Source organism: Salvelinus namaycush, chromosome 1 (genome assembly GCF_016432855.1).
Source record: "Salvelinus namaycush isolate Seneca chromosome 1, SaNama_1.0, whole genome shotgun sequence".
Taxonomy (NCBI): domain Eukaryota; kingdom Metazoa; phylum Chordata; class Actinopteri; order Salmoniformes; family Salmonidae; genus Salvelinus; species Salvelinus namaycush.
The window spans coordinates 41,265,378-41,289,723 of NC_052307.1; the positions used below are offsets into that span (position 1 = coordinate 41,265,378).

Genomic DNA, 24,346 nt, shown 5'->3' on the forward strand with positions numbered 1-24,346 from the left:
CCTCTTCACGACTGTCTTGGTGTGTCTCAACTGTCTTGGCATTGTCTCAACCAGCTTCACCTGGAATGATTTTCCAACAGTCTTGAAGGAGTTCACACATACGCAAAGCACTTGTTCACTGCTTTTCCTTCCCTCTGCGGTTCAGCCCTTACACAGCCTGGAGGTGTGTTGGGTCATTGTCCTGTTGAAAAACAAATGATTGTCCCACTACGTGCAAACCAGATGGGATGGTGTATCGCTGCAGAATGCACCGTGAAGCATGGAGGAGTGTGTGTTGAATCCTAAATAAATCACTGACAGTGTCACCAGCAAAGCACCCCCACACTATCATACCTTCTCCTCCATGCTTCACCACAGTGGGAACCACACATGCAGAGATCATCCGTTCACCTACTCTGCGTCTCAGAAAGACATGGCGGTTGGAACTAAAAATCTCAAATTTGGACTCATCAGACCAAAGGACAGATTTCCACTGGTCTAATGTCCATTGCTTGTGTTTCTTGGCTCAAGCAAGTCTCTTCTTCTTAGTCGTGGTTTCTTTGCAGTAATTCGACCATGAAGGCCTGATTCACGCAGTCTCCTGTGAACAGTTGATGTTGAGATGTGTCTGGTACTTGTAATTTCTGAGGCTGGTAACTCTAACAAACTTATCTCCTGCAGCAGAGGTAACTCTGGGTCTTCCTTTCCCGTGGCGGTCCTCATGAGAGCCAGTTTCATCATAGCGCTTGATGGTTTTTGAGACTGCACTTGAAGAAACTTTCAACATTCTTAAAATGTTCCGGATAGACTGAACTTCATGGCTTAAAGTAATGATGGACTGTTATTTGTCTTTGTTTATTTGAGCTGTTCTTGCCCTAATATGAACTTGGTATTTTACCAAATAGGGCTATCTTCTGTATACCACCCCTACCTTGTCACAACACAACTGATTAGCTCAAAACGCATTAAGGAAAGCAATTCCACAAGTTAACTTGTAACAAGTTCACCCCTGCTAATATAAAACTTAGTACATGAGGCTCACACTGAAACTCAGCAATGTATTCTTACTAAACGGCATTTTAAACGGCTGAATTCAAATGTTAAAAACAACTGTGGCCACAACAATAGGACTGTCCTCAGATACCTGTAATGACTGGCCAGGAGTTGTAATAACAGAAAACAGAAAACGACAGTCTCCATAAAACAATCTTCTCTTGTGAGATGCTCTGTCACTATTATTTTACACATCTTTTGTTTGAATGTTCTTGCATTCATCTCTTTTATTGCCTTCAGTTTAAAAACAATCATTCTCCTTCATCCTATTGTTTTACTGTAAAATGTATCACAATTTAAAATGGGCTTTCAATAAAGTTTTATTTGATTGATTTGTACACAATTAGTGGCTTTGTGTGGTTCAGTCAAGTTTTGGCAAGAGGGGACCATATCAATCCATAACTTTCAGAGTGATCAGTGTAGTTTCTCAGTTGACCAGATGAGGGTAGTATGACTCTTCACATGGGAGGACTGCTCTATAAAGATGGAGAGAAGTGACTAAATCAAGCATTTATAGATGTTTCACAGAAGTTAGTACTTATTTTGAAAGCCGGAAACAATATTGGATTGCTAAAGCACAATAGAGGACTTAGGCGTTTACTTTTATTGTAAAACCAGTTGACATTACAAAAAAAGATTGAGATTTTAAATAGTTGTCATGATGCGCCCTTTGCTAAGTGCTCCTCCCATTGGTCGCTCAGGCTACATCCCAAATGGCACCCTATTCCCCTTTATAGTGCACTACTTCTGATCAGGGCCACTATATAGGGAATAGGGTGCCATTTGGGACAGAACTTCTGGCTTCTAGAGGACCTGTGAGCAGAGGTTGGGTTCACATTGAAACCTGCCAAATAGATTATTTATTGTACCCCTGAGAAAAGCCAGCCTTTCCTCAAACCATCAGAAAAATAAATACAATACACAAATATTGTAGACAGCATGTCAGTGTTTCCATTTCTGTGTATATTGTTTCCTTGACGTTTGCGGTGGAATCTGCTTGGGTTTTAAACCCCAGTCACACATACCCTAGAGGAGCTGTCTGTCTGACACTGGGCCTCGGCCTTGACTGGTTAGAGTTAAGTCCAGTTCCCGTATTCATAAAATGTCTCAGTGTATGAGGGCTGATCTTGGATCAGTTTCGCCTTTTAGATCCTAATGAATACAATTACAAATCGACAGTGGGTACCCAATCCTAGATCAGCACTGCTCTGTTCACAGCTTGAATCCAGAGTGTAGGGCCACCACTCCTCCTGTCAGGTTGTGGTAGCGGACAGAAAATAACCCTGCATCCTCAATCATTTGCTTGAATGTCTCCTGTAGAGGGAGAGAAGAGGAGAGAGAAACAGTTAGGTAAAAACATACAGCAAAACGTAAGTATACAAAACATACACAATATTCAATTGAATTATAAACAGCAACTAATGTAATTTAGTCAGGCAGTATTTGAAGAAGGTCATTTCAGGGAAATCTATTCAGCATAATTCTGGACACCAAAGGGCCAGACGGAATAGGTACAGAAGGATGATTGAATCATTCATTCTTACCTGGTCTGGGAACTTCCTGATGCTCTCCACCAGGTACTGATAGGACTTCCAGTCGCCAGCGATCACCTCCCCCAGCACTGGGATCATCTGGAAACTGTAGGCATCGTAGAGCCTGGCCAGCAGGGGGTTGGTGACTTTACTGAACTCCAGACACATGAACCTTCCCCCTGGCTTCAGCACCCGTACAGCCTCCTGTAGAGCCTGGGAATAAGACAGAGGAAAAACATTTTATTGGATCATTTTAGGGAAGTATTGACCCGTAGAAGAGTATTCTATTTGGCTACATTATCAAGTTTGATTTCTGGTGTACAATGAATGCAAGATGAATTACAAAATGTTTATTTCCTTGCCTGCCAGGAGTACACTGATATTAAGTGGATTGAGAAGGATTACCAGGTCTATGTGGGTGACATTACGGATGCCAAAAGCAATGGTGTACACATCAAACTGGTCATCATCGAAAGGCAGTTCCTCTGCATCTCCTACCACCCAGGACAGACCTGTGACACACACACAGGTGAGGAAAAACACAGGGTTATGTCACATCATATACCCCAGTCAAACCAACAGAAATCATGAGCACTTATTGAAAGCAAAGTCCACATACATGTCTAATGAGGGTAATATGGTGTACTGAAGAAAGGTAGTAAATGGAGGCTAATACTGTGTGCATATAAATAATATAGATAGTAGCTTGACTAATCAGTGGGTGAGGTGATACACCAGATAATATACAATTCAATAAAAATGTTCAATTCAATCTCCCTACCACTACTAATGCCCATGCTCTCCGCTTTCTGTTTGCCCACTTTTAGCATCTCCTTGTTGATGTCACAGACTACAGCCCTGGACTCTCTGGCCTCTGTCTCCATCTCTATTCCCTCCGTGGGGGTCGTGTAGCTGGTTGATATCTCCTGCCAGGAGGGGGTCTGGTTGGCCCGGGCAGTCCGCCGTGCAACACGCTCCTGCTGAGACCTCACATAGTCCAGGAATCTGAAGGAGATGTCACCTGGAGGTGCACAGTTGAAGTGATTTATTTGAATTGACAGAGAAAAATTGAGTTACAAGTGTGTAACCAGTGGGATGTGAACAAAACATGCGCTTACAAGTCTAAGGTAGGGCTGGCTCACCACGAGAGTTTAATTCAAAAATCACCTGTGCTACATAAGGACTACTTTTATGATCACTGAATAAGAAGCCTACCTGTTCCTCCAGCTACGTCCAGTAGGCATATGCCTGGCTGGGGGTTCATAACATGGAGTAGCATGTCCTTCCAGAGCCGGTGGACCCCCAGACTCATAGCATCATTCATCACATCATACTTCGGGGCCACGCTCTCAAACACCTTGTAAACTGGAGATACAGGTGAAGTTTTGAACACAGATGAATAGGGGAAACCTACTCCATAATTATACAAATCTCTGGGTTAACGTTTTGAAGGAACAGAGTCGATATCAGGGACTGGGAGTAAAGCCCATATTACGCATTGGGGCATGCACGGCTAACCGTGGCAAAAGAGTTGGGGGGGCATGCAGACTAACTTACCCACGCGGATCGTTGTAGGGCAAGGTTAACAATCGATTTAAGCGAGATAACATGAACTAAATTATAGAGGTAAAATGGTTTGCCTCTACAGACTTTGAGATACATTTGCAATGAACATACAATCCAAGGTCGGGCATTAAAATGGCCAACTGAACCAACATGTTAGGCGTATCAATTAATACATATCTGAGCAGCCTTAACGTAACTAACGTTACCTAACGTTAACTTTACCTCTCTCTGCCTTCTCTCCTTCGGACACAGTCTCGAAGCCGAAATGTGTACTTTTGTCCGCGGCACCATCGCTGAAACATCGACAAGCTGAAAGATTTGAAGGGCAACTCGAACTGACTATTCGACCAGACACACTGCTGTTGATAGTTCGAGAAGCATCACGAACTATTCTCCGAGCGAGCAACCTAATGGAAGCCGCCATGTTATTTTTCTTCTTCTGTGGGCTTTATGGCGGACTACAACCCAACAAGGTGTATTGCCGCCACCAACTGGACGGGTTGAAAAAACAAGGTAAAAGAATATCCATACGTGACACGGAAAACAAACTTACTCAACCCAAATACAAATCAGTGGTTGAAAACGTACCCAATTGTCATACTTGAGTAAAAGTAAAGATTTCTTAATAGAACATGACTAAAGGAAAAGTGAAAGTCACCCAGTAAAACGGTTATTGAGTAAAAGTCAAAGTATTTGGTTTTAAATATACTTAAGTATCAAAGGTAAAAAATATAAATCATTTCAAATTGATTATATTAAGCAAACCAGACGGCACAATTGTATTTTCTTTTTTAAATTTACGGATAGTCAGGGACACACTCCAACACAGACACACTCCATTTACAAACGAAGCATTTGTGTTTCGTGAGTCCGCCAGATCAGAGGCAGTAGGGTAGACCAGGGATGGTCTCTTGATAAGTGCGTGAATTGGACCATTTTCCTGTCCTGGTAAGCATTCAAAATGTAACAAGTACTTTTGGGTGACAGGGAAAATGTAGGAGTAAAAATTACATAATTTTCTTTTGGAATGTAGTGAATAAAAAGTCAAAGTTGTCAAAATATAAGTAGTAAAGTAAAGTACAGACACCCTAAAAAACTACTTAAAACAACTAAAGTATTTTTTACTTAAGCACTTTACACCACTGATAAAAATAGTACCTTGACAAAACCAAACCAAAACACCCACTTCTTCCTTCCTTCCTTCAAATCCCCAATCTCCCTTCTCATGCTCTAGGTCCTGAAAGGGTGGTACGGCTTGTGACAATACTCCATGCAACTCCTCCGCCGAGAGATCTTTCCTTTCAGTCCCAGGAACCGCTCCGCCGAATCCACACTGATATCTATTTTCCTGGACCTCCACCTTGGCAGTGCCAACAATCACCATAGCTATAAAGGCCACAAAGTCAACCTTGTTAAACATCTGGGTTCGGCTGGTGAAAGGCAACCCCTGCAGCTTTGATTTTTATTTAACTAGGCAAGTCAGTTAAGAACAAATTCTTATTTACAATGACAGCCTACACCAGCCAAACCCAGACGACGCTGGGCCAATTGTGCGCTGCCCTATGGGACTCCCAATCACGGCCGGATGTGATGCAGCCTGGATTCAAACCAGGTACTGCAGTGACGCGTCTTGCACTGGGATGCAGTGTCTTAGACCACTGCGCCACTCAGGAGCCCAGTGAAGGCCTATCCACCACCACGGACTCTTCAGGAGCACCATTCAAACCCTCAACCCTTTTAACAGCCGCTGCATATGAAATGCTCTGGACAGCCCTGACTTTGGCCACCTCATTCTCTTTCATCCTCGTCGGGCATTCGAAAGACGTGGCTTCATGGTTCCCACCACAATTAAAACATGTCACATTTTCATCACTTTTAAAATACATTATATTATATTTTCCACAACTTGGACATCTCAACTTCTCCCTTCTGCAAACACTTGAAATGTGTCCGAAAGCTTTACACTGCATTGGTCTTGGGATAAATGCTCTGACTCTGTACTTTATATACCCCAACTGCACTTGAGTAGGGAGAGAGACTCTATATCAAAAACAAAAGAACAGAGACTTAACTACTTCATCATTCCCCACACGATTCATCCGACGTGCATCAATCACTCCAGGAATATTATTAATCTCTTCAACATCGACTTCCCACGAGATGCCAGATATTACCCCCTTGAGGGGTGCCCTGTTCCGAAGAGACACACACCACACATCAAACTTCTGAAATCGGTGAGACGCAACACACGTTCCTTCTGGTCCTCAGAAGTTCAAAAAATCTAAACAAGTCCGCCTCTAGGGAACCTCACAGCCTTCACTTTACTCAATCAATCAATCAATAAAATGTATTTATATAGGCCTTTTTACATCAGCCGATGTCACAAAGTGCTATACAGAAACCCAGCCTAAAACCCCAAACAGCAAGCAATGCAGAGGTAGAAGCACGGTGGCTAGGAAAAACTCAATTATTGGACCTACTGAAGAGATGAGTCATCAATAAAGACTTCAAGATCGAGACCGAGTCTGCGTCTCTCACATGGATAGGCAGACCATTCCAGAAAAATTGAGCTCTATAGGAGAAAGCCCTGCCTCCAGCTGTTTGCTTAGAAATTCTAGGGACAAAAAGGAGGCCTGCGTCTTATGACCGTAGCGTACGTGTAGGTATGTACGGCAGGACCAAATCGGAAAGATAGATAGGAACAAGCCCATGTAATGCTTTGTAGGTTAGCAGTAAAACCTTGAAATCAGCCCTAGCCTTAACAGGAAGCCAGTGTAGAGAGGCTAGCACTGGAGTAATATGATATTTTTTGGGGGTTCTAGTCAAGATTCTAGCAGCCGTGTTTAGCGCAAACTGAAGTTTATTTAGTTCTTTATCCTGGTAGCCGGAAAGTGGAGCATTGCAGTAGTCTAATCTAGAATTGGCAAAAGCATGGATTCATTTTTCTGCGTCATTTTTGGACAGAAAGTTTCAGATTTTTGCAATGTTACATAGATGGAAAAAAGCTGTCCTTGAAACAGAGTTGACATGTTCGTCAAAAGAGAGATCAGGGTCCAGAGTAATGACAAGGTCCTTCAGAGTTTTATTTGGGACGACTGTACAATCATCAAGATTAATTGTCAGACCCAACAGAAGATCTCTTTGTTTCTTGGGAGATAGAACTAGCATCTCTGTTTTGTCCGAGTTTAAAAGTAAAACATTTGCCACCATCCACTTCCTTATGTCTGAAACACAGGCTTCCAGGGAGGGCCCATTTGGCGGCTTCACCATGTTTCATTGAAATGTACAGCTATGTATCGTCCGCATAGCAGGGAAAGTTATCATTATGTTTCCAAATGACATCACCAAGAGGTAAAATATATCGTGAAAACAATAGTGGTCCTAAAACGGAACCTTGAGGAACACCAAAATGTACAGTTGATTTGTCAGAGGACAAACCATTCACAGAGACAAACTGATATCTTTCTGACAGATAAGATCTAAACCAGGCCAGAACCTGTCCGTGTATACCAATTTGGGTTTCCAATCTCTCCAGAAGAATGTGGTGATCGATGGTATCAAAAGCAGCACTAGGAGCATGAGGACAGATGCAGAGCAATGGTCTGACGCCATTAAAAGGTAATTTACCACCCTCACGAGTGCAGTCTTAGTGCTGTGATGGGGTCTAAAACCAGACTGAAGCGTTTCGTATACATTGTTAGTCTTCAGGAAGGCAGTGAGTTGCTGCGCAACAGCTTTTTCAAACATTTTTGAAAAGAATAGGAGATTTGATATTGGCTGATATTTTTATATATTTTCTGGGTCAAGGTTTGACTCTTTCAAGAGAGGCTTTATTACTGCCTCTTTTAGTGAGTTTGGTACACATCCGGTGGATAGGGAGCCGTTTATTATGTTCAACATAGGAGGGCCAAACACAGGAAGCAGCTCTTTCAGTAGTTTAGTTGGAATAGGGTCCAGTATGCAGCTTGAAGGTTTAAAGGCCATGACTATTTTCATCAATGTGTCAAGAGATATAGTATTAAAAAACTTGAGTATCTCCTTTGATCCTAGGTCCTGGCAGAGTTGTGCAGACTCAGGACAACTGAGCATTGGAGAAATACCCAGATTTAAAGAGGAGTCCGTAATTTGCTTTCTAATGATCATGATCTTTTCGTCAAAGAAATTCATGAATTTATCACTGCTGAAGTGAAAGCCATCCTCTCTTGGGGAATGCTGCTTTTTAGTTAGCTTTGCGACAGTATCAAAAATAAATGTATTCTCCTCAATTAAGTTGTAAAAATAGGATGATCGAGCAGCAGGGAGGGCTCTTCGATACTGCAGGGTACTGTCTTTACAAGCTAATCGGAAGACTTCCAGTTTGGTGTAGCGCCATTTCTGTTCCAATTTTCTGGAAGCTTGCTTCAGAGCTCGGATATTTTCTGTATACCAGGGAGCTAGTTTCTTATGACAAATGTTTTTTGTTTTTAGGGGTGCGACTGCATCTAGGGTATTACGCAAGGTTAAATTGAGTTCCTCAGCTAGGTGGTTAACCGATTGTTGTACTCTGACGTCCTTGGGTAGGTGGAGGGAGTCTGGAAGGGCATCTAGGAATCTTTGAGTTGTCCGAGAATTTATAGCACAGCTTTTGATGATCCTCGGTTGGGGTCTGAGCAGATTATTTGTTGCGATTGCAAACGTAATAAAATGGTGGTCCGATAGTCCAGGATTATGAGGAAAAACATTAAGATCCAAAATATTTATTCCACGGGACAAAACTAGGTCCAGAGCATGACTGTGGCAGTGAGTAGGTCTGGAGACATGTTGGACAAAACCCACTGAGTCGATGATGGCTCTGAAAGTCTTTTGGAGTGGATCTGTGAACTTTTTCATGTGAATATTAAAGTCACCAAAAATGTGAATATTATCTGCCATGACTACAAGGTCCGATAGGAATTCAGGGAACTCAGTGAGGAACGCTGTATACGACCCAGGAGGCCTGTAAACAGTAGCTATAAAAAGTCATTGAGTAGGTTGCATAGACTTCATGACTAGAAGCTCAAAAGACGAAAACCCAGTAATTTAATTTTTTGTAAATTTAAATTTGGGATCGTAAATGTTAGCAACACCTCCGCCTTTGCGGGATGCGCTGGGGATATGGTCTCTAGTGTAACCAGGAGGAGAGGTCTCATTTAACACAGTAAATTCATCAGGCTTAAACCATGTTTCAGTCAGGCCAATCACATCAAGATTATGATCCGTGATTAGTTCATTGACTATAACTGCCTTGGAAGTGAGTGATCTAACATTAAGTAGCCCTATTTTGAGATGTGAGATATCACAATCTCTTTCAATAATGACAGGAATGAAGGAGGTCTTTATTTACCCAGCACTCTCTCCACCAGTTTGGATATCTCAAATGTATTCTTCAAGTTTGGGAATCCGATCAGCTCCTCCTCCTCAACAAACCATACTCCTACAAGATACATTCTCAGCACTGTACACTACTTTGCCACATTTTCCATTATTTTGGACAATATTCTAATCAGCGCCCGCTTCCGCCATCTTTCAGGCCGCCATGGTGAATCTCATGCCGCTTTAAAAGCAACTGGGAACTCGGAAATGTCCGACTTCATTGCGTTCAAGACAACTGGGAACTCAAATGTGTTTTGAATGGTCATCCGACCCAAGTTGGAAACTGGCATATTTTTTAAAAAGTACCACATGACAACAGGGAACTGAAAATACGAGGTCTAACCATGACTTTGGTGATCTTCAGGTCGGAAAGTCGAAGCTCTAGAAAGATGCCAGAGATTCCGAGTTGGATGACCGTTCAAAATGTTTTTGGTTAGTTCAAGTTGTGTACTTGTGGGACATGGATAAAAAGAGGTACTTCATGTGTACGACTTCTCTAAACTGTTTGTGACTATAATGTTTATCCACTGTACTAGTACTTTTACTTCAGTACTACTACAGTATAATAGTATACTTTTCTCTATGTGTATAAACAACAATTCCCTTTTCCATCTCTACTGTTAAATATTATTCTATTTTCTCACCTCAAAATCAATCAAAGTTTATTTGTCACATGCACAGGCTTACTTGCAAGCTTGATTCTCATTTGAGTTAAATACGTCAAATTTTGTCTCACTCATTTTGATGCAATTTCAGCACGATTATATATACAGTAGGTTAGTGTTCAACACCAATGTTTGTTTTATGTTTTATGTTTGATAAATGCTCCGTTTTCACGAAACTGAAAATAAACAGACCTGTAAACACATTGCGCACTCGCACGCACGCACGCACGCACGCACGCACGCACGCACGCGCACACACACACACACACACACACACACACACACACACACACACACACACACACACACACACACACACACTAGCCTATTTGTGGTTTTATCCTACTCCAGTTTCTGACTTCTTCTACCTCTTTATCTTTTAGTGCAGAAAGTGGCAGTTTTCCTGCCTGTTCATCGATTGGGACCAAACCTTTTCTCTTTTCTATGGTAACCAGACACCCGGATCCATTGTCTCTATTGTTGTGTTAATTAAAGGCTAGGTCTCATGTTCGGAGGGGGAAGCTGGCACCAGTCTGTTCTCATGGCCTCTGCTACAGGGAAGGTGATAGAAGGAACAGGGGACAGGGCCATGGCCTGCATGGCCATCTCATAGGGACCCAGTGGATGGTGGAAACACACTGGCTATGTGGTGAGAGAAGGGAGAAAAGGTCCTCCTACGTCTCTGTGTCACATATACAGCGAGAGAGAGGGGTAAGTTAGAGTCACAGGACTAGTGTTACAGCCTAACAATAGCTATGCAGCACCAGTGGACCAGGGGAGTGAAAAGAGCAGTCAGGGTTGATGCAAGGCGAGGTGTCATGTAGTCTGTGTGTGTGTGTGGTAGCAAAATACTATGTTTCTCTGTCTCTCTCTATCTCCTTCCCTTCTTCACAGAGCAAGTCTCTCTCATTATCTCTGTCTCCATGCTATTCTGAGTTATTAGTAGAGTGTGCTGCTGTCTTCATTCTTCCATTCTTCTAAGCCTACAGTTGTAAACTGGTATGGAGCAGAAATGCATGCCACCAGTAGAGGGGGCAAGATGACAGTATTTCAAAGTAATAAACATTCAGGTCAACTCTTCACCACAGGTTTTTTTTTACATGTTAACAGACACTTATCCAGCAATTAGGGTTAAGTGCCTTGCTCAAGGGCACATCGGCAGATTTTTCACCTTGTTGGCTCAGGGATTCGAGCCCGCAACCTTTCAGTTACTGGCACAACGTTCTAACTGCTAGGCTACCTGTCGCATGGGTGAGGCTCCACAATGGTAACATATCCTGATCCATGGTCATGTTGAACATCATATTTCCCTTCAAAAAATGTAATGATCTGCCTCACTTTAAGTTAATTATCTGTTCTAAATATGTGTCCTGTCGGATTCAAACTAGATATGCAGTGACAGTGTAAGTCTTGCTTCAAAATAAAACAAATTCTGTGTGCAATTTTATTTGACAAATTACAAGTCCTGTTGAGTTAAGTTATCTAGAGCCTCTTGCCCTCTTCACTAGTCCAGTTGAAGAAAAAAATACACATACCTACACAAATGTTTTAGATTATAATATATCCGTTCATGTTTTTACTTTTTATGCGGTTCCAATTGAATCTCTGACCTCATACTCTTCCAAATCTGCAGGTTGCATGACTGACAATGGGTCAAACATGGCACCCCCAATCCCATACCTGGGTTCACATAGGATTTAAAATATTTTAAATACTTTGAGTGTTTGCCCTAGCCTGCCTGGTGTGCCAGGGGTGCCGCATTTGCTTGGTTTTCACTTTTGGGACTTCTCTATTGTTGTAATGCAATAGGCTAGCTCAATCAAGTTTAGCAAAATTATTTGAAATTATTTAGAGTAGTATTTGAGGTCTACTCCGAATACCCACCACTCTGTCTCTATGCATCTACAGAGAGATAGCATGAGAGAGTCTGGCAGTCATTTCAGACATACGATAAGGATTCTGCTGCTTTGGAGAAAAACAGGGCTTGAATTACCCTCCGTGCAGTCTTTTCAAGCACTGACTAAAGTGGCCCAAAAGGACTATGGATGCTTAGTGGAGGCACTGTGGATGGTTAGTTTAAGTTGTATAGTTGTAGGACATGGATAAAAATAGGTACTTCATGTGTACTACTTCTCCCCCAAAAATTGTGACTATAATGTTTATCCACTGTACTAGTACTTTTACTTCAGTACTACTACAGTATAATAGTATACTTTTCTCTATGTGTATAAACAACAATTCCCTTTCCCATCTCTACTGTTAGATATTATTCTATTTTCTCACCTCAAAATCAATCAAAGTTTATTTGTCACATGCACAGGATACAACAGGTGTAAACAGTACAGTGAAATGCTTACTTGCAAGCTTTTCCTCGACAATATCAAAGGTAAAATTTTAAACTAAAAGAAGAGCAGGGAATCAATTACTGGGTCACTTCAAATGAAAAAAAAAACACACAAGAAATAGAAACACACCAGTATTGAATGCTATAAGGTCAGTATCAGTACTATATCAATGTGCAGGGATACTGGTGGTTCACATGTATTCACACTGTACATGTGAATATCCATATAATGTATGCTGAAAATGTGTAGGGTAGGTCTTGTGTGCTGGTGTGACAGACGAAGTGACAGACGAAGTCAACTAATCACGGCTGGACACAGGAATAAGAAACATGCATACAGAATTTATTTAGCAACCAGGACACATTCATTTAAATAAAACTACAAAGATACTTAACTTATACAAAACATAGATTATATCCCATTCACATACAAAATAATAATAATTTACTGTATAAATTACAATTTCACTAATTTATTTACATTTTTTTATGAAAACAATATTTTGTATTTCCCCCAAAACCCATTGGTCTCCATATCACACAGAGCTGCTCATCTTGTTATCATGACAAGAGTACGGAGTAACATTTTGAATGAATGGCAGATTCTATTATTACTATTATTATATGGAGGTACCATGGGAGAAAATGGAGTTGGTATTATTACGACACACACACACACACACACACACACACACACACACACACACACACACACACACACACACACACACACACACACACACACACACACACACACACACACACACACACACACACACACACACACACACACACACACACACACACACACAGAGAGAGAGAGAGAGAGAGAGCTCCAAAAGTATTGGGACACATTTGTTGTTCTTTTGGCTCTCTACTCCAGCCCTTTGGATTTGAAATGATACAATGACTATGAAGTTAAAGTGCAGAGTGTCAGCTTTAATTTGAGGGTATTTTCATCCATATCAGGTGATCAAATATTATACCCCCCAAAATACTAACCTTCCCTGTTATTGTAATGGTGAGAGGTTAAGTCTTGGGGTTATGATATTTGTGCATCTGTAACTTTCTCACTTATTATTATTCACGATTCATTCAGGATTATCTGTAATCATGGTGGCATCCACATTTATGTAGAAGTGTTTAGAAGCATATTCTATTCTTATTTACAATAAAAGTGACTCCAAAATGACACAATACATTATTTACCATGAATTTCTATTGGGCACAAAAGAATCTGAATCAACAAAAACAAACAGCAAATGCATCCTACAAATTTGTAGTTTTGATGTAGTCATTGCATGCTATAAATATGGGACCAAATACTTAACTTTAATACACATAAGTGAATTTGTCCCAATACTTTTTGTCCCGTAAAACAGGGGGACTATGTAAAAAAAAAAGTGCTGTAATTTCTAAACGATTCATGAAAATACCCTCAAATTAAAGCTGACAGTCTGCAATTAACCTCATTTCAAATCCAAAGTGCTGGAGTACAGAGCCAAAACAACAAACAATGTGTCACTGTCCCAAAGGTTTTGGAGCTCACTCTATGTCTTACTATACTTGTGAGGACTTTTTGGAGACCAACAATTGATTCCCATACAAAATCCTATTTTCCCTAATCCCTAACCTTAACCCATAACCCTAAACCTAATTCCTAACCCAAACCCGGAATTCTAACCCTAACCCTAATTCTAACCCTAAACCCTAAACCAAAAATAGCCTTTTTACAAGTAAGGACTTCTCTGAATTTTTGGTTTACTATTCTTGTGAGGACTTCTGGTACTCACAAAAATAGTAAAATGTGTACACACGCACACACACACACACAGTCTCCCTTTCTCTAAGCACAAACTGCACTGAACATAACTTGTACTGCGATAATTAACATGAGTAACAGATGAGCAGACAGCCAAAATACAACATTAGGTCACCCAGCAGACAAACATCAGAGTAGAGAAGAAGAAAAGTTTGAGGCCCTTTCATTAAGTCACACCTACGATAAATCCTAAACCTTATTCCATTGTGACTCAAAAGTAGTGCACTATATATAGTTTGGGAATAGGGTGCCATTTGGGACACAACCACTGGTCCCTTTGATGTTTTAAGTAGAAATTGCGCACCAATATTGAATTTTAAAAGCCTGTTATATTAAATGAAGTGCCCTTTAATATAGACCACATGGACAATTCAATAAATCCAATTTTTGTTGAAATAAATGAAAAAATCTGCGCTTGAAAAAAAATCTTCACTTTCACCTTGTCATGTTGTTCTGACGTGTAGGAAGATTTGAACCCACTTAACCACAAAATGTCATTATGTTTTCACCATCATTGTAAAGCCCTAATTATGTTCTTGCTTTGACAGAGTTATTTCTGAAGATTATTATTTATTTAATGTGATTAGTGATTAATATACGTCTGCCACTCATTTTAAGGTCAACCCTGTTACGTGAACTGAAATCTCGTTTTAATTTAGTGAAACTATTCCTATTTAAATTATTTTTTCAAAAGAAACATTGGAACATGTAATAGTCAAATCATAGTGTAAAGGCAGGTGAGCTGGGTCAACTCTTTTTGGCCTGTTGCACAGAACAAGCTTCCATTCCCCCTGTAACAGGTCATCAAAAGCATGGCTGATTTAAGCTGAGAACTTCAACCCTGTTACAGTCAATGAAGTATATAAACTCTGGATTGCTGATGCTATGTATTAGAAAAACGAAAGGCTTTGAAGCCACCAGTCGGCCATATTGGCACTCCTCAGAAAAGCAGTCCTCCATAGGAATGAATGGAATTCTACAGTATTGAAATTAAATGTTTCAAAGACAAAATTTTATGTATTTAAGTATTTGTGTTGTTGTAGTGGGGACAGTAACATTAGTGCTTTCTAAAAATTATACTTTAAGGAATTTTTTTACATTTATTTATTCCTTTAGAATTTTTATGTTTAGCAAACATACATTTATGTAAAAGTATGCATTAAGGTGTCTGTAATATAATAAATGTGACAAAAACAAATGTAGACATTAATAAATGCATTTCCATAGCTTCCAATTTATTTTAATTCTTTTACAAAAGTGGGGGAGTGCCAAAATGGAGGCGGTGGCTTCAAAACAGCGCCCCCTTGTCGGTCATCTAGAGTATATACAACTCTGTTACTTTAATGGCACTTTATTGACACTCACAATAGTATTTTTTTTAACCCCTTGGGGTTGGAAAACGTGTTGTTTTATGTAGTTGAACATGTGCTGTTTATGACAGAATGTTAAAATGAGGTGAAATTAAATTATTTTTTTGACCAAGTTACACTACCTAAAATGTCATCTATCCATACAATTTTGCATATCAACTTTTACCCTTTTGTTGCAAGTGCTCTCAATGTCAAGTTTGCACTTTGCAAATCTCCTATCATCAGTTTCAAACGGTTTTGGTTCGAGAGTAAATAAGAGCCAAGCAGGATTTAAGTACTATTTATCTGTCACCATACAAGTAGCGGCAAATTTAAGTGCATTGACGTTTGGACCAGATTAATCAGCTTTCACTGTGTTTGAGATTGTTGGGAAAAACAAAGCCATAGAAATAGAATTCTAACATTATTATACATACACAGTATAATGTAATATATATTAACATATATTTCATCTATGGTTCAACCTCTCTTTATGGAATTCCAACCTGCTGTATTCAAGGGGCACATTAATGCATAGTGAACTTTCACGTGTCCTCAATGCTCACAGAAACACGCCGGCCTGCAACAGTCTGCTTGCCTTGCACAGTGGACTATCACGAGTGCTTTCATTCATTCATTCCACATTATTTGTGCTTTAGCTGTACGTTGAGAGAGGTTGTTTGGGTCTAATGAGCCCTCTGAATGTGGGAATGAATCTGCTGCTGAAGACAGGGGGAAAAAAGTGCTCCAACCTCCGAGCTAAGTAGCAGTTGATGAGTAAGTACAAAAACGACTTTGAAGGACTTTGCCATTGCTTTGCCGAGACACAAAATGAAAGAGCAGGACATATGTCATCATCATCATCCCCCACATTGAATTACGCAATATACAACACAATTTACCCCCTCCTTGTAATCAAATGGCAACATAACGATAGCAATATGTTCAGTAATGTCCAAGAAGACTATGCATAAGAGCACATAGAAAGAAAAAGATACAAAAATGAAGCAAACCTTTTTTCCAAGTCTCGCCCACGCTACAGTAATTCCCATCGACATAGTCTGTCATAGGGTGGGGATCACAAGCAATAGACTCAAAGACAGTGAGAAGGGGGGGGGAGAGGGAAAGAAGCCTAGCAGGCTTGTTTAAGATCCTTAAGGCACTTAAACATAGTTAAACCAGAAAGATAAGAACCACAGCTGAGCGGATGAGAGAGAACCTCTGAGCATTTCAAACACTCTTTTAAATGGCAGTTGTTTAATGAAACCACATCCCTCATCCACCAGCCGCCATGGGAGAGACTCTTAATACAGTTTCCTCCAGAGGCAGTGTGGAAGAGATAGCAGTGTCTGTGGTGGAACTGCTTTAGAACTTTCAAATCCACAAGTGGCTCCTGGCATTATATCTAAAGCGGACATTACCATTGGCTGCACGGAGTTGCATTAAGAGAAATCCCATGCAGCCCTCTTTAGAAGTTCGAACACTGGAATGTGAGTTGTGATCTATACCTCGATTACGCCTTCTTCGTCTAATGATTTTTAATTTGAGTGTCATTATTTCTAGATAGCCTACACTTTCTCGTTCTGAACTTCTAACGTGAGCTGCGGGTGTGGCTTTGTGACAATGGTCAAGAGCACCTGCTAACCGATTTGACTGCTCCAACAGTTACACCTCTGACACCACCAAAACATCAGATATCGCTGTTTAACGCTTGATCTGATTGAATCTAGGCCTTACTCTGACCCCTTGTGATCCAACCCCTTGTTCTGTGAGACACCTATGACAGTCACTGATAGGGAATATGCATGGCTCCCTCAGTTGTTCGCAGGTTAGCGAATTTGGAGAGATTGTCAGACATTTTGTGCCCCACCGGCACACAGTTACAATGAAAGGCCTGCATTCTGGAGGAGTCCTATGGAAACTGCTTGCTTTGGCCCCAGCCAACTCTTGTCTCTAGAGGAGGACTCCAATGCTCTCAGACATCCATGAACGATGGAAGTGGAACCCATAGAAGATGAGTTCCCTACAGTAAAACATCCACCTCACACTGTATAGCTGCCCTCCTCTCCTGCCTTGTACACAGCAGACACAGACAGCCCTGTCTGGATCCCCTTTAGGGATTTGGCTCTTGGGCCATTTGGTAGTAGTCACTCAGTGAGTCAGTGAATCAGTCATTAGTGATTATGTTAGCTTTGTAGCTCAGTACCCCATAGAGTCTCATTGGTAGAGGGGCTAGCTCTGTAACTAGCTCTGGTACGGTAGGCCCTGGTACATGATGGTGATGATGTTAGTAGACCAGACTGCAGTTCGCTAGTTGCCCACCAGAGGGCTGAGGTCTCCGTGGTGGTTCTTTAGCTTCTTCTTGAAGAGGGAGATGGTGGAGGGCCGGTAGAAGATGATCCAGGGCTCGGACGCAGCACTCTGCACGCTGCAGCTCTCTGAACCACTGCTGGTCGGGATGTTGGGAGATCTGGAAAGAGACGAGGGATGAGGGGGGGAGAAGAGAGAGAAATAGATATGGCAAGAGAGAATAGTAACATTAGGTTACATATTCCACTGGCTGGGGCTCTCACAGCGTTAAAAATACATTAGATGCAATAAACTACACTTCGGTTACACTTTTGAGGCATTCGTACAATAAAACTTTATTGTCCATAATTTACATCAAACAACGTAAAATGTAATACTTACTTCACTGTAATATGCAGTAGTAGTTTAGCCACCATGGCTATGACTGTCAGAGTCAGGAGAGCAGCTAGGGCGTAGATGGTCCACACTGTCAACACAGAAACACAATTGAAATCAGGCAGTTTAGAAGAAAACATACCAGTTAAGAAGCACCCTATGCACTTGAGTAGACTCTCAGACAGGCATGGAGAAACCTGACCAGAAAGAGATAAAAGGGATCTATAAACTAAAAACAGTCTGGCACATCTACACCATATTTGTACAGTACTATACACTGAGTGCACAAAACATTAAGAACACCTTCCTAATATTGAGTCACACCCCCTTTTGACCTCAGAACAGCCTCAATTCGTCGGGGTATGAACTCTACAAGGTGTCGAAAGCATTCCACAGGGAGGCTGGTCCATGTTGACTCCAATGCTTCCCACAGTTGTGTCAAATTGGCTGGATGTCCTTTGGGTGGTTGACCATTCTTGATGCACACGGGAAACTGTTGAGAGTAAAAAACCCAGCAGCGTTGCAGTTCTTGACACACTCAAACCGGTGCGCCTGGCACCTACTACCATACCCCGTTCAAAGGCACTTCAATATTTTGTCTTGCCCATTCACCCTCTGAATGGTACACATACACAATAACATGTCTCAATTGTCTCAAGGCATAAAACTCTTTGTTTAAACGGTCTACTCCCCTTCATCTACACTGATTGAAGTGGATTTAACAGGTGACATCAATAAGGGACCATAGCTTTCACCTGGATTCACCTGGTCAGTCTATGTCGGGAAAGAGTACACTCAGTGTAAGGCTTGATCTACCGGCACACGTTAGCCTAAAGGCCTTTATCGCAACCGATTCAGATGGTAAAATATTAGTACCTGCGTTATTGGTGCACATCTGTTACTGAACAGCCAGCTATAAAATCTAAGTATAACCTCCCAGTAATTTACTGGGTAAAAAAAACACCAATGTTTCGGCATCACTGTGCCTTCTTCAGGGTAATGTCATGAATGCTTGAACCAGGTTATGTAGACAACTAGTGCAACCAATGTCAATAGTGAGGGGTGTATCGTAACTGCTATCTTGATCAGAATGAATTGAGCGAAACTGTTAAAAGACAATAGCACACAGCATATTGAATATATTATGCCATTCTTATCATTAGCATTAGTATAACATTAGCGTCAACATACATTGTTTAATTTAATTTCACCTATATATTAAAATATTTCCAATTTCATTAAATGTTTTTGTTACATGTAATCTTTTGGTTCAACCTTAATGCCCAATAAATTACTGGGAGGTTATAAATATGGGGTGTGCGACTCTCTTTGTTTTCATAGCTTACAGTTTATTCACCGTTAGTCAGCACCTCTACACTAAAGAATTTTCTCTGGGTGTGTGCCAGCTCATGCTTTTTATTTTAATATATACTGAACAAAAATATGAATGCAACATTTAAAGTGTTGGTCCCATGTTTCATGAGCTGAAAATAAAAGATCCCGAAAATGTTCCATATGCACAAAAAGCTTAAACAAATTTGTTTACATCCATGTTCGTGAGCATTTCTCCTTGGCCAAGATAATCCATTCACCTGATAGGTGTGGCATATCAAGAATCTGATTAAACGGCATGATCATTACACAGGTGCACCTTGTGCTGGGGCCAATAAAAGGCCACGCTAAAATGTAAAGTTTTGTCACACAACACGATACCACAGATGTCTCAAGTTTTGAGGGAGCAGTGCAATTGGCATCCCGACTGCAGGAATGTCCAACAAAGCTGTTTTTAATGTTCATTCCTCTACCATAAGCCACCTCCAAAGTCGTTTTAGAGAATTTGGCAGTACGCCCAACCGGCCTCACAACCGCAGACCACGTCAGCCCAGGACCTCCACATCTGGCTTCTTCACCTGCAGTATCGTCTGAGAGGGTGCTGAGGAGAATTTCTGTCTGTAATAAAGCTATTTTGTGGGCCTGGCTCCCCAGTGAGTGGTCCTGGCTCCCAAATGGGTGGGCCTATGTCCTCCTAGGCCCACCAATGGCTGCGCGCTTGCCCAGTCATGTGAAATCCGTAGATTATGGCCTAATGAATGTATTTTAATTAACTGATATCCTAATATGAACTGTAACTCAGTAAAATCTTAGAAGTTGTTGCATGTTGCGTTTATATTTTTGTTCAGTATATATTCCTATAACCAAACAGGTCTCACACCTTTTTTGTAAAACATACAGTTTTTGACCAATCAAAACCAGCGTGAGACCAGAGGCAGACAGGGACGCTGTTGGTTACACATAAGAGAAACCCCAGAAAGGTAGGCTGTTGGTTACACATAAGAGAAACCCCAGAAAGGTACGCTGTTGGTTACACATAAGAGAAACCCCAGAAAGGTACGCTGTTGGTTACACATAAGAGAAACCCCAGAAAGGTACGCTGTTGGTTACACATAAGAGAAACCCCAGAAAGGTACGCTGTTGGTTACACATAAGAGAAACCCCAGAAAGGTACGCTGTTGGTTACACATAAGAGAAACCCCAGAAAGGTATGATGTAGGTTACACATATTAGAAAGCCCAGAAAGGTGCGCTGTTGGTTACACATAAGAGAAACCCCAGAACGATAAAAAAACAGTACCAAAGGTACAAAAAAGAAACAAGTAGTAACTGAGAGATGGAGAGGTAGGACGTTGCAACGTCAGTATCAATAGAGGTGAGTCATAGTAGAAAGCTCTATTAGAAACCCAGAGAAGTAGAAAGATATGATGTTGGTAACTGATAGATAGAAAACAACAATATTGGTATCTACATACTAGAGGTGTGTCCGTTGGTCCCGTTGGGTTGGTCCCACTGACCTGGCATGTTGTGGTCCGGTTTACCGGGACTGGACGTTATCACATAGAGGATTTGAGAGGAACGTCCGTTATCGCTCCCGTTAGACTTCTCCGTTACGCCGTTAAGCTCAGGCTTCACTGTACTAGTGACCTCCTCTTCCTCCTCATCCTCATCCATAGGTCTGGTGTCCAGGCCTCTCAGCGCTGAAACAACAACAACAAATACAATGTTTCCATGGGCCTATTGCAACGAAGATCGGCCTGTAGATTATTGGCAGATGATCTCTTGTCAAACCATCAATACATGATAAATTCACCAACGCAGCTGATCTCAATTGCAAGCAGCATTGGCCACCGATTTACTGCTCCTCAATGCGGATGTCGGGTTTATCTTTTAGTCCTCATTGCAACCAAAATTAGCACAAAAAAAGCCCTCTGGTGGGTATTATCATTGGAACAATTTCATCTGGCAGTACTACTTGACTAAGGACGATTTATCTATTTGACAATCATTCCGCACAACTAAAATAAAGTATTTTATGCCCTCGTTTTACCACAGCAAATCTCTATGGCAATGTAGCCTACCCTATGCAAATCTATGGTGTAGGAATACTTTTTCCTACACCATGTTTCCAATTAATGTTATCCATTAATGATTTTACTTGTCTGAATCGAATATGGTCATTTCTTATCAAGAGGGTAAAAGGAAATATTCCATTTGACATTTGAAACTAAATGGTGATTGCATTGTATTTTGAATCAAATTATATTGTATTCTAATAATAGTAATGAAGTTATTTAAAGTTGCACAAATAATATATCATTGTGTTTTTAAACCAATAATTTTAATCGCTTGAAAAAACTAACAAATATACACTACCGTTCAAAAGTTTGGGGTCACTTAGAAATGTACTTGTTTTTGAAAGAAAAGCACATTTTATGTCCATTAAAATAACATCAAATTGATCAGAAATACGTTGTTAATGTTGTCAATGACTATTGTAGCTGGAAACGGCAGATTTTTTATGAAATATCTACATAGGCGTACAGAGGCCCATTATCAGCAACCATCACTCCTGTGTTCCAATGGCACGTTGTGTTAGCTAATCCAAGTTTATTATTTTAAAAGGCCAATTGATCATTAGAAAATCATTTGCAATTATGTTAGCGCAGCTGAAAACTGTTCTGATTAAAGAAGCAATAAAACTGGCCTTCTTTAGACTAGTTGAGTACACTCAATACACTCAATAGTAAACCTTTATATTTTCGTACAGGTTTACAGTAATTAGGCCATTAGGCCTACTGCGGCATATTGTACTTTATTGAAGAAACAATATCTGAATTGGAAAGAAATGTGGTGTGGAGATTCATCTATTATTTGGAAGTCGTTATCCAAAGAAACAAATACAAAGGGCTTGGTTTGATAATGATATTTAAATTGTATGTCACACATGTTGCTGCAATCCATATCACTTTAATTTACAATGTGGTAATTCATTAAAAGTTGGTCTTCTATACATTTATTTTCGCAGAAGAGTGGCCTCGATGTAGCCATAATTGGCTGAATTGTCTACAATTAAACGTGTTAACTAAATCATTTCAATTGACATAGGCTACATTTTGAGTCAAATCATTTTATTTCGGTTGCCATATGTAATATTCTTCCTTTTTCCTTATTTAAATTTCGCTGATAGGGTACTACTTCATTGGGGTGGGAGTAGTCAACACAAATAAATATGATTTCCTATGCCATTTCCGCTGTCTTGTATCCAGACGGCTTGACACCATAACAGGGTCAGATCAGCTGGTCTACAAGTTTGATAAAAATAAATAAGTGCAGCCCTCCACTGAATTTTGAAATCCCAGTGTGGCCCCAGGACCAAAATTATTGCCCACCCCTGAGCTAAGACTTTGTCTAAATTAACAAGGTTAATTTATGAAATTATCAAAACATGTTATTAAAATCCCTTATCCCTACCATGAATGGTGGCCTAAATCTTTACTAGGAGTTAAAGGTTTTTGTCTGACATAACTCAACTTGACTGCAATTTTCCCACATGTTCTCTATTTGATACAACAGAATGCAGTGCTTGCTTCAAACCTTGGTTCGGCAGGAAATTCCTCAGACGTCATCTGAGAGCATTTATCCTCATCTGAGAAGGAAATTAACATCGCACCACTCAGCACTGTATGGATGTACTAACATCCAGCTTAGCCTCAAGAGAGAATCTCTCTCTCTCTCATTCCCCATGCTTTTCTCCTCCCAGCTCAGCGGGGGAAAAAACAATTTACTTATGTGACCTTTTCTTATAACATGTCTCATAATATTGTATATTCATTTCAACAACTTCTGTTTCTGATGTGCGGTCTGAAACAAGGGAAGTCAGAATTGAGACATGACCAGAAGGGAATTGGCTGCAAGTCTGGGGGTCAGACTCTGACCTGAGAATATTGTTTTTAGTATAACAAAATGAGAAAAGGTTAGGACAGTCTGTGTCTGTGTGTGTGTGTATGTCTGTGATTGTGTGTGTGCCTCCCAGCCCTGTAAGCTCTTAGCTTTAATGTCAACAATATTAACTAATTCAGAGAGAGTTGTGTTGAGTGCTGATGCCTTAAGGAAATGGAACTGAAACAATAGTGGGGTGTTTACAAGAGTGTGGTCTGAACAGAGAACTGCTATTTATACATAAATACTTCCATTCCATTATGATGAGTGTGTAATATAAGACTGGGTTCAGATTGGGATCCCTAGGAGGTGGTGCACTCTGTGTATACAATGATGTTAAGGATGGGGAGAATGATGTATGAATGATATATACAGATATACGATACCAGGGACAAACAAAACATCTCAAGGTTATTTACATAACCCCGGTTCTCTAATATTATGAGTGAATCGACTCATGTGGGAACGTGCCTGTTTGCAGAAAACTAGAATAACTAAGTTCTCTTTCAATTATTTGTTTAGACGTCTCACATATGAGATGTATGAAACTCCCATAATGTAGGCACGCTCTCTGAACACTGGTTTCCAGACTACCCCTCAGAGACCCCGATACCGAGAACAGTATGCACCAGAGAAGGTGCAGTGACTTCCAGTCGGTAGAACCTCATGAGGGGATGCCCAACATGC

General features: G+C 40.7%; 2 protein-coding genes across 2 annotated transcripts in view; both read right to left on the reverse strand.

Moving 5' to 3' along the window:
- Positions 1-1,334: 1,334 nt before the first annotated feature.
- coq5 (coenzyme Q5, methyltransferase) lies at positions 1,335-4,571 on the reverse strand. The gene is made up of 6 exons (XM_038988541.1): positions 4,353-4,571; positions 3,780-3,929; positions 3,346-3,585; positions 2,970-3,076; positions 2,577-2,777; positions 1,335-2,346 (listed from the first exon to the last, which is right to left on the reverse strand). The coding sequence occupies exons 1-6, from the start codon at positions 4,552-4,554 to the stop codon at positions 2,245-2,247; spliced, it is 1,002 nt and encodes a 333-aa protein (XP_038844469.1). The 5' UTR covers positions 4,555-4,571; the 3' UTR covers positions 1,335-2,244.
- Positions 4,572-18,011: 13,440 nt separating this feature from the next.
- kremen1 (kringle containing transmembrane protein 1) overlaps positions 18,012-24,346 on the reverse strand; it is a 119,747-nt gene continuing 113,412 nt past the window's right edge. The window contains exons 8-10 of the mRNA XM_038998587.1: positions 21,193-21,417; positions 18,393-18,477; positions 18,012-18,171 (exon numbers count right to left, since the gene is read on the reverse strand). Coding sequence (XP_038854515.1) covers positions 18,012-18,171; positions 18,393-18,477; positions 21,193-21,417 — 470 coding nt within the window. The remainder of the gene's footprint in view (positions 18,172-18,392; positions 18,478-21,192; positions 21,418-24,346) is intronic.

Bases quoted from the DNA above. Each gene is read 5' to 3' on its own strand.
- coq5 (XM_038988541.1), bottom strand. From the start codon at position 4,554: ATGGCGGCTTCCATTAGGTTGCTCGCTCGGAGAATAGTTCGTGATGCT. The intron at 3,930-4,352 runs GTAAAGTTAACG...CTGTATCTCCAG, and splicing joins AGGAGAGAAGGCAGAGAGAG to TTTACAAGGTGTTTGAGAGC. The intron at 2,778-2,969 runs GTAATCCTTCTC...TCTTATTCCCAG, and splicing joins ATGTCACCCACATAGACCTG to GCTCTACAGGAGGCTGTACG.